General features: G+C 39.8%; 1 protein-coding gene across 3 annotated transcripts in view; it reads right to left on the bottom strand.

The window, feature by feature from the left end:
• LOC124619472 (acetylcholine receptor subunit alpha-L1-like) overlaps positions 1-14538 on the bottom strand; it is a 179802-nt gene that overhangs the window by 81536 nt on the left and 83728 nt on the right. For 2 of the 3 annotated variants that reach the window (XM_047145876.1, XM_047145877.1), the window contains exons 2-3: positions 13059-13228; positions 2766-2810 (exon numbers count right to left, since the gene is read on the bottom strand). In XM_047145876.1, the coding sequence (XP_047001832.1) occupies positions 2766-2810; positions 13059-13228 (215 nt within the window). Of the gene's footprint in view, positions 1-2765; positions 2811-13058; positions 13229-14538 lie in introns of those variants that run through there. The other variant, XM_047145878.1, reaches the window with a different exon arrangement.

Raw genomic sequence — 14538 nt, 5'->3', positions numbered from 1 at the left:
CACTGCTTCCCTTTCATGCCCCTCGACTCTTATAACTGCCATCTGGTTTCTGTGCAAATTGTAAATAGCCTTTCACTCCCTGTATTTTACCCCTGCCACCTTTAGAATTTGAAAGAGTGCAATTATTTATTGAGTGAATAAGTTTCACAGGTACCTGTATGAGTGAAAACTATCTAGTAACAGACCACAAGCCATCAACATCATTATTCAGCCCATACTACCCATTCCCACCATGTGCAGAAATTGCAATGTTAGTCTTTAATTTCTTTAATTCTGTCGAACTATCAGTACAAGATCATATACAGACCATCCAACAAGCACTCCAAATATGGACACCTTTTCTTGTTCGCCTGTCAGGAATGATTATTCGAATTCTAGTTTTTGTGTGGAGACACAGGATTCAAAATTCTGCAAGGATTCTGCATTATGCATCAGTGAACTGCCCAATCAACAGCTGCAGATCATTATCTACAAGTCTTATTACAGGACATTCACACTGGATGGCCACCACCTGGTCAAGGCAATTTGCAGCTCTCTGGTTTTGTCATTATTTTGCACACTGCCATGATCTGTTGGTTCAACAGGGTGTCATCTTGATCCACACAGAGTCCAATCATTCACATGTGCTAATTGCACAATCATTACAGAGAGAAATTCTCCAACTGCTGGATGAAGGTCATTGAGGCATGGAGTGAACCAAGCAACTCTCCTGACACCACAGTACAGGGTCAGGATGGCTTCACAAATAGAACAAATGACTGCTAATTGTCAGGTATGTGTGGAGCACACCAAAAGTTTTTTGAGTGGTCCAAACTGAACATCCAATGGCAGAGATTTCATATAAACCTTGCAGGTCCATTTTGGAATATTCGCTGGTTGATGGTTGTTGACTCTTTCAGCAAATTCTCTTTGTGTTCTCAACACAGTGCACAATATCATCACACACCATCAAGTCTCGCAACTCCATTTTTTGTATAGGAGGCCTACTGCAAGTGATTCTCTTTGACAATGGACCCCAATTTACCTCTGGTGAGTTTAAAAAGTTTTGTGATGCTAACAGAATTCAATTTCTTACTAATGTACCATTCCATATGCAGCTGAACAGAGAAGTAGAATGCTATGTCTGTACATTTAAGCAACAAATAAACAGACTACATGTCTCCCACAATCAGTAGCAGGTATTATTGACCTTTTTGGCAGCCTACCTTTCTCAGTAAAATAATGGCACATTACTTGGGAAAATTCCTGCAGAGATGCTATCACAGAACATTACTGCATCTTCTGCATCTGCTGTGGTCAGCTATGGTTCTGCAGTGCACTAAATTTAATGCTAATGAGACTGTTCTTTTAAGGTTGTTTGGTGGTTGCAGATGCTGAAACTGAGGCATCATTGTTAAAGTTGTTGGTCGCTCACTCTACATGACTCGGGTTCCCTCTGGTGTGATAAGCAGCATCAAAATCAAATATGTGCTTGTTGCTGACATAATCCTGCCTGAAGTTTCTCAGTTCCAGATATAGCCCACAACAGATCTCGCCACCTTAGCTGCCTTCACCCTCCCAGCCATCCAGCATCACTGGTGCCAGACGAGAAAACACTGGTGGTCAACATGGTGCCACTGATGTCACCATGGTACCCACACAGCACATGACATTGAGGTTCAGCCCTCTTTGCCGGTCTGCCTTTCTACCTGACACTGAGCACTCACCAGCTGCTGATGCTTCATCAGGCATGGAAGAGCCTCAGTTGCTGTCCATAATTGTGCACCCTACATCTGGTTGCTCGTCCATTATTTCCAGGCATTGTCAGGGGAGGGGGGGGGGGGGGGGGGGAGGCAGGGGGGGGGGATGTGATATCATCAGCAATCAGAGCCACACAGGCTGCATCATTCCACTATACAAAGTTGGCAATAGTAATTATGGAGGTTACCATGCGAGGCAGCCATTAGCATCTGCTTCCTCCAACTACCAGCTGCATGAGGGTCACATCCTCTTGGATTGACACTGTCAGCTCAAAGCATCACACAAATAAGAGGTCCTCCCTAGGGAACCTCCAGTCTCTACTGTTTGGGCTCCAGTTTTTGGGACCCAGAATTCTGGTTTCAGTATTTGAGTCTCCAGAATCTTCAGTCTTCAGTTTAATCAAAAGCTTAGTCGATATATAGATGTGAGTACAAGGGTAACTGACTCAGGTCTCTGATTGTTACCAGACAGTGATTAAAGTTCAAATAGGACTTGTTAGTGGCATTTTCCTATATATACTCCAGGCTACTATCTGGATTTATAACAGGACATTCAGTGAAATCACTGTACCAAGTTAAGTATATAGTTATATTAAACATCTAACTGGTGTATGTTTTTTTTTTTTTTTTTCAATCTACATTTCTGCCCCAGAACCCAATGCCATCCCAACAGGAAACAACAGTAATAACAGAGAAGAACATTCATTAATAAAACATAAAGCATCTCTCATGATGATCAATGCTGCAGAAATTATTTATTACAACAATGGAAGTGAACATTCATAAATCAGATACTAAATATATCTCATGATTATCAGTAATGTCAAGTATCATTTATTATATTAATGACGATCCATATAAATCAGATACTAAGCGTATCTCTCGTAGGCTGAAATATTTTCATTGTTTCATCTTTACAATCTTATCAATCACATCTGTCAGATATTGTAAATATTAGAAGTGAGGAAATCAGTTCAGCTTGTCAAATCTGGTTCATTAAGCATGACAGATATTAATCATACATACCATTCTCATCCAGCCATACACTGTCATCACTGATTTTAACTCATCCTGAAACAGAAAAGCCTACTTTAGCTAGTTGTTGTAACCCAAGGTACCATTAACCAGTTCCCCTATGCAACTGACCTAAACAAGAAATAACAATGACAATAAAATTTGTAATAATGGAGACCATGCACCAAAAAGCAGAACCATTGAGTAGTCAAAATGCACATGCAAAAAAGAAAGAAAACTTAGTAGCTTTCACAGTAATCCATGCTGAAACCTGCAGGCCCTTCCCAGGAGCTCATTCCCAAGTTCATTTTCCTCCTGATCCCAATGACACCCCCAACACTCATCTTCTACATGCTCCCCAAAATCCACAAACCCAACAATCCTGGCTGACCCACTGCAGCTGGTTACTGAACTCCCACTGACAGAATTTCCATTCTTGTTAACTAACACCACCAACCAATTACCCGAAACATAGCATACCATATTAATGATAGTAATCCTGTCCTTCAACGACTCTCCACCTTCCCCACCCCTTTCCCTCCTGGATCCCTACCCATCACTGTTGATGGTGCCTCCAAATACACCAACAACCCTGATGCCTATGGCCTTCCCACTAATGAACAATGCCTCTCTCAACATCCTTCAGACTCCAAACCCATAATCTCATTCCTTTTACACTTTATTGACTATACCTTGACACACAGCTACTTTTCCTTTGAAGTGAAGATTTTCAAACAAAGCTGTGGCACAGCTGCGGGCACCTGCATGGTATCCTGCTATGCCAATCTGTTTATGGGCCATATACAGGAAACCATCTTGGCCTCTCAAAACTCCCAATCCCTAGTCTGGTTCAGATTCATTGATGATATCTTCATGATCTGGACACGGAACCAAGACACCCTATCCTCATTTGTTCACAAACTAAACGTCTTCTTTCCCATCTACTTCACCTGATCCTTCTCAACCCAGCTTACTACCTTCCTGAATGTTGATTTCACCTCTCAGATGGCTGCATCCACACTTATGTCTACATTACACCAACTAACTAGCAACAGAACCTGTATTTCGACAGCTACAATCCCTTCCACATCAAAAAAATCCTCCCACACATTCTGGCCATAGTGGATGAGGTATCTGCAGTGATGAGAACTGTTTTGCCCAGTATGCTGAATGTCTGATGAAGATCTTCACAGACAAGAACTACCCCCTATCCCCACCCCATCCCAAAACCCTAGTCTGCAAAAGGATCTCCAATGCCATATCCCCACACACCTCCACTTCTCCCCAAGGATCAGATAAAAAGGTGTTCCCCCTCACCACCCAATATTACCCTGCCCTGGACTGGATCATCCACTGAACAATATCCTTCATAAGGGCTTCAATTATCTCTCAAAATGACCTGAAACGAGGGACATCATAACCAAGATTCTTCCCATCCCTCTTAAATTGGTGTTCCATCACCCACCCAGCCTACTCAACACCCTAGTCCACCCCTAAGCCACTCCCACCCACTCTCCCTATGGGAGACAAAGGTGCAAGACCTGCCCAATCCACACACCCTGCACTTCCTACTCCAGTCCTTTCACAGGCTTATCCTACTGCATCAGAGGCCAGACCTCCAGTGTAAGCAGGCATGTGATATTCCAACTCTGCTGTAAACACTGACAGCTTCTCATGTCAGTATGACTACAAACCAGCTGTCCGCCAGGATGAATGGCCACTGCCAAACTGTTACCTAGAACAAAGTTGACCACCTGATGGCACAATAAGCTACTGATCATATCTTGCTGAATTTCAATGACTGCTTCACAACCTATGTCATCTGGATCCTTCTCTTCACCACCAGTTCCTCTGAACTATGCAGATGGGAGTTATCTCGCATAACATCTTTCACACCCTCCACCTACCAGTTTCCCCTTCCTCCATCTTGTCACTTCTTCCCAGTTCACACCCCATGTCACCTTCAGTATGTGCCGCTCCTCATTGGCTCCAACAATCGTACATCGCATGCCTAGCCTGTGCACCTGTCATCCTTTTCTACAACATTCCTAGCTGGAAAACTGGCTATCCCAACCAATGCAACCTCCACTCCAGCACAGGCATATTGTGTCCAGCCAGTGCCATTTATGGGCACAGGTATATTTGTACTCTAGGTCAAAAAAGGATTGCTTCAGAAGCTAGCAAGTTTTCTTTGCTATTTAAGTGTGGCTGTTGACGACTCAACAACTCAATGCTTCTGCTTTTCAGTGAGTGGTTTCCTTTACTCCAAAGTATTTACATTCCACTGGAACATCCCCACAAAATAATAACTGCAAGTTATTATCTATTACAACTATAATACAGTTTTTCCCTTGATGACATTATTCCTTCAGATTTTATTCAAATTCTAGTTTACAAATCTGACGTAATATACACTGCAAGGCAAACAGTCCTTTGGACAACAGCATTTTTGCAAAACTTGCTAATGATATTGATTACAAATAGGCTGTTAGATAACTTACATGCTAAAGATTCAACATGCATTTCTCACTTCAGATTGCATTGAATGGTTAAACCAAGGAATTTTACACTAAACTCTTTTTTTATGGTTTCACTACATATGTACAGTCTAATTTCGTCACTATTTACTATTGTTGAACTCCATGAGATATGTCTTACTGGTGCTTATATTAACACGGCTTTCACTGAAGTATTGAACAATTTCCTTTGTCACAATACTGCAGAGAGTCTCTAATTCATTAAGTGAGACTTTTTTTATACATTATAAATATATGCAAAAAGAAGTACATCGCAGCTTATAGAGCAATAGTGAATGTCATTCCCATAAATCAAAAACAGAAGAAGGCTCAATACTGCCACACCTTATTTTAAATTAGTAATTTTATAATTGTGATCACTATTTTCAGTTTGAAGAAGTACAAAACATTTTCAGTTACTCAAGTAGGAATTAGTTTGGTCATTATGAGAGCCTCTTATCCTGATGTCTCATAGTTAATCTAAAGGTAGCAACATTCACAGTCAAGAGCTTTTACAAGGTCTTAGAATGTATGGCAATATGTTCCTTGTTCTCGATTCCCCTTATCACCTCATCAATTAACTGAACAGCTACTATGCTTGTTGATTTGCATTTTATGAATTTATTTTGATATGCAAACATTAGATTTTAATTGTTGGGAAAATTCATTTTCAATTATTTTGGAGAAAACAGGGAGTATTGAGTTTGGCATGCAATTTTCAATTGTGTATTTGTTAGTAGTCTCTGGGCTACTTTTAATATGTCTGGGAAGGTGCCCGATTCTGTTATATTATTTACTGCTACAGACAGAGGTAAGGAGACACTTTATCTAGACACTTGTGGAATAATCCATGTAAATGGGTTTACAGACTTATGCTCACACATAACTTGAAAAGCATCAAACAATTTTGGACACCTTTTCATTAAAGTTGATATTTGTTTAATAATTTAGAGAATGGGAGTCGTAAATTCATTAGTGGATTCCATTGAGAATGTTTATCAAAAAGATTTTGGATTACACTGACTGATAGCATGGTGCCCTATGTATTTTTTTCTTCTTTAACATTGTGAAGGAGTCTCTCTGGTTTTGAATGCTTTTCGCATGTGGGAAGACACAGCACTGGAGCTGAGATGGGGTGAGCAGAAACGTTATGGAGAAATGGCACTTTGTGCAGAGGCCCATGCATTGAGTTCATGGAACTGGACTGCTGAGGTTACCCCAGTGGGCCGATAAGTCATTGTCCAATTTACAACACCGTGCTGCCTAGTGAGATGCCAGGAAGTGGAGAGGTGCCATGGCCTATGAGTGAGAGGAGTTTTCTCATGTTTTGCAGACTGGATTTATAGACAACTGTCACCCATTTTCCAAAACATGAGATGGACAAAATAATGGGCTAACCTCATGAACAGTATTTCCTAATTTTTGTGGTTCTCTGATGTGGGCTAGCACCTTGAAGGGAAGACATGGGGGATTTGCTAAAGTCTGACATCACGAGCACAGAACTGGCACAGATGCTTTTTAGTAGTAGGGGAGAGTTTTGAGATAGGATTGGCATCTGAAAGCAACCCACTGTTTTGCCAGGACTCTGCATTCTGGAAAGAAACCTCACTATTGGGCCACAGTGTTTTCTAATTTTATTATTGGCGACAGACACTGTCCCATGGAAAAAAAATAGAGCAGGGACATACAGGAAAGGCAAATACTTGAGATATGGACAGGGTCCATGGTCAAGAGTGGTCCAGTTTTGATTTTGGTCGTGGACTTTGGTTGGGAGTGGAGAGCAGCAGATCTTTAGAGACAACCGGGGGACAGTGTTGCTGATATCACAGTACGCTCTTGTGTTCCTTGGGTAGCCACCTCCACAGCAGCCACCTACATCTCAGTGCAAAAGAAATTTTAAGGTGAGCATTAAAAGTGGCACTGGCAAGCTAAGTAATTTTGTTTTGCACTTGCGGAATTTCATAAGCCTGCCCATCTCAGGTTCAACATTCATATGTTGAATGTATGATCTGATTAACCAGTCATCAAGCTTGCTATCGCTGTTTTTCCATTAGGATTTTTTGAGATTAAATTTGAGTCTCACACTGGGGTTTCAGTTAACCTTTATTACATAGTCAAGTAGCACTGCTGTTCATAATATTCTAATATGAGTAAGTTCACACTGATAGCATTTGTCACTTGTTTCAATGTCTCTTTTCATGAGTGAACATAATCAACATTTACTGTAATAAAATTGAGTGTTTAGACAACAGATTGTTCTTATAATATACCTTCCAGAAACATGACATTTATTATTCAAATCCCCACTTCAGGATCTACACCTAGAGCCTAGTACCATGTTATCCATCTCAAATTCTACACACATAAATTCATAAGTCAGGTGTCGAAGAAGTGGCCTGCCCAAAATTAGGTTTCTGGATTGGGAGATAAAACCATGAAAAGGGACTTTTGCAAACTGAATGAAATAATAAGACTTTACAAACCTTATTACTCAATACTGAAATACACACGTTCACATAAGGCAGCCACAAAAATAAACTGACACATCAGCTTTGCAGCAAATATAAAAATACACACAGAGGGTTCCTCTTCTTCAATTGTAGATGTGCAGTCAGTATTGTAGAGGGTATTGTGCACCTAACACTGTTAGCACATTAATACTGAGGCCATCATTCAATGCAGAACTTGAGGATTGTAAAGAACTGATGATGTTAATGATTTATTTTCAGGTTTGAGGGGCTAGATATATGCTATGCTAAAATGGATTACCTGTAAAATTATATTGCATAGGTTTTTATGTTTATGGTTTTCCCTGCTAAAAAAAAGTATTCATTGAACATGCTGGAAATTTCAAGTTGGTCTTCTATGTACATCATATTGTGGTTAATAATATAGTCTATATTGGATTTCTGTTGGCAGGCTCTAAAACTGTCTATCTTTGAACAGACAGAAACAGTAACATTGTGCGAACCTTGAAGCTTGCTCGTAACATAGTTGCTCCTGATCTGTGTTAATAAATCTTTATAGCAACCATTACAAATTTTGAAGGCTTCTTGTAGCTTGCAGTTTTCTCTATCATTCAGCACTGTACGTACAATGGAATAATTTTAATTTTCACCTTGCTTCAGTAACATTAATGTTTATTCATATATTTCTGTTTATATTTTTTGCATGGTCATGTGGCATCAGAATAAGAGTAGAAGTCAGTAGCAAAAGTATCATAAGAAATTCAATCGTTAGCAAACCATGATATGTGTGCTAATCAGCTGTTCAGTCTATCAATGTTATCATCCTACATGGTTCTTTTGCTTACATATTATACACTTTTCTTCAAAGTAGCTGTTTTCTCATAATATACATAAACATATACAAAGTAACTTTTAAGTAATTCCCATACTTATCATTGTGTATAGAGTAACACTATTTACAGTTTGATGTTAGAATAGTTTGCAGAAGTAGTCTGCAGTAGATGTTTCTGCCTAAAGTGTCTAATGTGACTCATTCCATAATTGTGATGTCTTTCTTTCATAATGGGACTTTTACAACACACTGTGTGAAAAATGAGTGCCTGAATGTAAGATCTAAACATCTAACAATCCTCAACACTGTCTACATTGTACAGATCCGACTTCCTACAGTTGTCTACAGAAACATCCTCAATACCTGCTTCTTTGTTGAGGTTGGTCAGCCACCACTTAAAGCAGAACTTATAAAATTTCTACTGAAACAATGTTTTTATCCAGTTAGTGACTACGCTGCCCAATAACATTTTTCTGATAATGTTTGCATTAAGGCAAAATTGAAAATACTGTCCCTAAATTTTTCATTATATTAGCATACCTAATGAACAGCTGTTGTCAGACATAAAATCCTTATTGAATCATTGAAGGATTTATATGGACTTGTTTATGAGCACAAAAGTAAGATCAATGAGAAAATGAAGACTACAAATTTTAATAACAGAACTGTACATGTACACTGATCAGCAAGAACTTTATGACCCCTGACGTACTATTGATATAAACCCATCCGGCTGATATCAGTGTCACATGGCAAGGAATGACTGTTAGACAGACACATGCACATTGCTGTCTGTGTGTAGAATGGGATAGGCATGCGATCTACCTGAGTCTCACTGAGGGCGGATTGTGATGGCCTGGAGGAAATTACACAACTTGTTGGATGTTCAAGGAGTGCTGTGGTGAGGGTCTTCAGCATGTGGCAAAACCAAGATGAAATCATATTGAGATGTTGTGGTGCTGGACAACAACCTCTCATTGCAGATGTTGGACTTCGTAGGCTGGGTAGACTAGTAAAACAGAACAGGTAGTGAACTGTGGCAGAACTAACATCAGTCTTTAATGCTGAGCAGAATGTAAGTATGTCCAAACACACAGTGCACTGAATACTCCTAACGATGAGCCTCTGCAGCCAAAGACCCATGCATCTGCCAACGTTAACACCATGACCTTGACGACTACAGCTGAAATGAGCATGTGACCATTGGCACTGGACATTGGAGCAGTGGCCAAGTGCTGCACGGTCTGATGAATCCCAATACCTTCTTCATCGTGCCAATAGGAGGGTGTGAATCCATCATCTTCCAGGGGAACAGCACCTTGACTGTGGGACAGAGTCAAGCTGGTGGCAGCTCCATTATACTCTGGGGAACATTCATGTGGGAATCCAAGAGTCCAGTGGAGCTAATGAAAGCCACCATGACTGCCCACACACTAGTTGCAGACCACATACACCTCTCCATGACACTCATGCTTCCTGACAGCAGTGGCATATTTCAACAAGATAATGCACCATGTCACAAGGCCAGGAGTTTGAGGAACACAGTGCTGTGCTGGCCTCCCTGCTTGCCACATCAGAACCAAATCAAACACATCTGTGACATGATGGACTGTGCCATCAGAACGTTTTGCCCCCTTCCAAGGAATTTATGAGAATTAGATGATTTGTGTGCACAGATGTGGTGCCAACTCCCTCCAGTGATCTACAAAGGCCTCATTGCTTCGATGCCATGATGCATCACACTGTTATCTGTGTCAAAGGTGGAAATACCAGATATTAAGTAGGTGGCCATAATGTTCTGGCTGATAAGTCAATGTAAGGTTGTATTAACATGTAATGTGTGATGATGTATTATTTTGTTTGTCCTACTTTATGTATATATTCATATGCTCAGCTGACTAAAGTAATGGGATAGTAATATGCACATATACAAATGGCAGTAGTATTGCGTACACAGAGTATAAAAGGGCAGTGTACTGGTGGAGCTGTCATTTGCGCTCACGTGATTCATGTGAAAAGATTTCTGACATGATTAGGGACTGATGACCTCGCTGTTTGGTTCCCTCTCCCAAATCAAACAACCAATCTGACATGTTATGGCCACATGATGGTAACCAACAGACTTTGAATGAGGAATAGTAGTTGGAGCAAGGTGCATGAGATGTTCGATTTTGGAAATTGTTAGGGAATTCAGTATTCCGAGACCCATAATGTCAAGAGTGTGCTGAGAGTACCAAATTTCAGGCATTACTTCTCACCAAGGGCAACACACTGGCCTTTACTTAATGACTGAGAGCAACAGTGTTTGCATATAGTTGTCAGTGCTTACAGAAAGGCAACACTGCATGAGATAATAGCAGAAATTGATGTGGGGCATACAGCTAATGTATCTGTTAGGATCCTGTGGTGAAATATGGCATTAATGGGCTACGGCATCAGACGGCCAACACGAGTGCCTTTGTTAACAGTACAAAATTGCCTGCAGCACCTCTCCTGGGCTCATGACCTTATCAGTTGGATTCCAGATGACTGGAAGACTGTGGCCTGTTAAGATGAGACCTGATTTCAGTTGGTAAGAGCTGATGACAGGGTTTGAGTGTGACACAGATTTCACAAAGCTATGGATCCAAGTTGTACTCCATAATGGTATGGGCTGTGTTTACATGGAATGGACTGGGTCCTCTGACCCAATTGAACCAATCACTGACTGGAAATGGTTATGTTGGGGTCCTTAGAGATCATTTGCAGCCATTCAAGGACTTCATGTTCCCAAAAAATGATGGAATTTTTATTGATGACACTGCGCTATATCAGTGGACAACAATTGCTCATGACTGGTTTGAAGAATATTATGGACAGTTCAAGCAAATGATTGGGTCACCCAGACCACCTGACATGAATCCCACTGAACATTTATACGACATAATCAAGAGGTCAGTTCATGACAAAATCCTGCACCGGCAACACTTTCACAATTACAGTTGTATATAGAGGCAGCATGACTCAATATTTCTGCAGGGGACTTCCAACAACTTGTTGAGTCTGTGCCACATTGAGTTGCTGCACTTCACCAGGCAAAAGGAGGTCCAAGATGATATTAGGAGGTATCCCATGAATTTTGTCACCTCAGTGTATGTTCTTAAGATGGTTTCACATAAATTAACATGTACATTTTTACAACATCCATACAATATTTATTGTCTACAGACAGATAAATAAAATAAATAGAACTGGCTGCAACTCCTCAGGTACATATGATTTTGTCTGATGGTTGATGACTACTGAAGACCCATTTAGCATAAGGAACGACTTTTCACAAAATTTTGCTCAGCCTTTAAGTGCACACTTTCATGTTTTGCAAGCAATCTCCGTAGACTGCATTTTCTGAGTATCCTACCAATAAACCTAAGTGAGCTGCTTTACCTATGAATGAGCCTATCTGATCATTCAATTTCATATTCCCAAAGATTATTACACCTAGATATTTGTATGACAGTCTCACTGATACTTTAGTCATAAGGTATCTTTTTTTCATTTTCTGAAGAGCAAAATTTTAAATTTCTGAACCTTTAAAGTAAACTGTCAATATTTTCATGGGTTTGGAAACTTATGACGATTTGATTGGATATTTAGGCAATTCTTCTTTTCAGATAGTACTTCATTATAGATTACCGTATGATCTCTGAAAGTCTGCGGCAACTATTAAAGTTGTCTGACAGGTCTTTAATATACTGGGTGGAAAGCACTGCCATGGGGCATCCCTCAAGTTACTTCTGTTTAATATAATAATAGAAGGAGAAACAATTTACATAATCCAGCACTCAGCCTTTGTGTGGCACAGAAAAGAATGAAATATTCAGCCATAAAAATCTTTAACCATATTCCTGGTGCACAAAGAGTTAATAAAAGTAACTTCAAACACAAACTTAAAACACATCTGCTTGACAGCTCCTTGTACTCCATAAAAGAATTTCTGACTGTGTAGTAGTATGGCTTTGTGTGTGTGTGTGTGTGTGTGTGTGTGTGTGTGTGTGTGTGTGTGTGTGTGTGTTTGTTTAAAAATATTGCACATATTTTCAACCAATGAGATGTACTGTAATTATAAAACTGACTCGTTCCACAGTAGGGCCTATCGCAATAAGTCACATTTATTATCCATGAAAAATGTTAATAACTGTCTAACTAACTAACACTCATCACTAATGCTTCATCCATTATAACATGCAGTGTGCTCTCTTCCACTAAATCCTCAACCCAGTCATAAATTTCATTTTATCATATTATCTTAGTTTTATGAATAAGTGTTGGTGTTCTACTGAGACAAAAACCTTTTGAATGTCAAGAAATACCTTATAAATTTACATATTGCAGCCATTTATATCCAGTTTATGTTGTACCCTTTTGAATTTCTTAAATGAAATTGTGTAATTTTGATGTTTGCCATTCCTGCTACATAGTTTGTATGGCAGTTGCAATGTACTGTACTTACAAGTTCGATATGTCGGAAAGTTAATACCATCTTGACAACAGTTGCATTAGTGTGCTGTGCAGGTCTCGAGAACTTGTCATAATGTGTTAAAAGCTTACGCTTCAGCTTATCTGTCCAGGTGGCATTCCATAGTGGTTTGGTATCATCAGTATTTGGTATCTCTGGACTGCCTGTAAAAAGTTAGAAGGTGTCTTAGTTAACAAACTTTAATACATTTATATCACTAAATGTAATGCCAGACTGGAAGATGTTAAAACACTGCCGAATAAACTGCAATAATTGTAGTATTTATTTTCACTTTGTAATTGGTAGTCTATTCTGTTTTCTTACTTATTTTGTGAGTGGTTACTTACATCTTTCTTTAATTTTCGCAGATCTGTATCTACAGAGACAACAATAATAACACATTCGCAATTCAAATAACTGTGCTCTACAATAATTAATTAGTTTTTACCCTACATTATCTATAGCCATTCTGAAAATACTATGGTCAGATGTAAACCACCATTGTTTGGAATGTGTTTCCTTACTTATCCATTGTCTGTGATTTCTCCCTTATATAGTAACATTTCTGGAAGTGTTCCTAGGTATGAGTATGTCTGATAATTGTGGTGTTGTGCTAACCAATCAACAAGTCAGGCCTCACAGACTTCCAACCAGGTAAAATTGCCAGTGCTTCCTTGGCCGATGCATCTATGACAACATAAAAAAAAACAAAAAAACTGGACACAAATGATGATGCTAGCCAAGCCTGCATCTGGCACTGTTGTTTCTGAACATGAATGGCACCTGCGCAATGCCCCCAATGTGTTGCAAGTGTCAATCACAGTCAAAACAATGTTCTGCGTAGTTGTGACTGGATTATGTCAGAGCTAACTGAATTTAAAAGTGAGCGAATTGTTGGCATTCATATGGTGGACACTTCCGTAAGCAATGTAGCTGAAGCTTTTGGTTTTTCAAGAGGCCCTGTATCAAAGATTTATACCGCATAAAGGCAAAGCAGAGAAACGTCATCTGCTTAGCCACAACACAGTTGAAAGTGTGTGTTGAGTTATAGTGACAACAGTTATTGAAGAAGACTGTGATGAAGAATAAGAGGATGTCAGCTGCAACAGTCACTGTAGAACTGAATGTTACACTCATGAATCCTGTCAGCATAAAAACAACATGAAGAGAGCTACATAATCTGGGAATTCAGGATGACCTGGGATTCCAAAACAACACATCAGTGATGCTGATGTCTGTAACAGGAACATATAATGTCAAAGGCATTAAACATGGGCTATGGAGCAATGGAAGAAAGTCATTTGGTAGGATGAGTCCGGTTCCACACTGTCTCCAACTTCTGGCCAAGTTTATGTCTGGTGTATGCTCCCCAAGCCTACAATGCAGACTGCTTGCTGCCACGAGTGAAGTGTGATGGGGGTTTAGTGATGATTTGGGCACTCATGTCATGGTATTCCATGCGTACCTTGGTTAC

Source organism: Schistocerca americana, chromosome 6 (assembly GCF_021461395.2).
Source record: "Schistocerca americana isolate TAMUIC-IGC-003095 chromosome 6, iqSchAmer2.1, whole genome shotgun sequence".
In the NCBI taxonomy this organism is placed as follows: Eukaryota; Metazoa; Arthropoda; class Insecta; order Orthoptera; family Acrididae; genus Schistocerca; species Schistocerca americana.
Note: the sequence above shows the minus strand (reverse complement) of the source record. Positions and strands in the feature narration are given on the sequence as shown.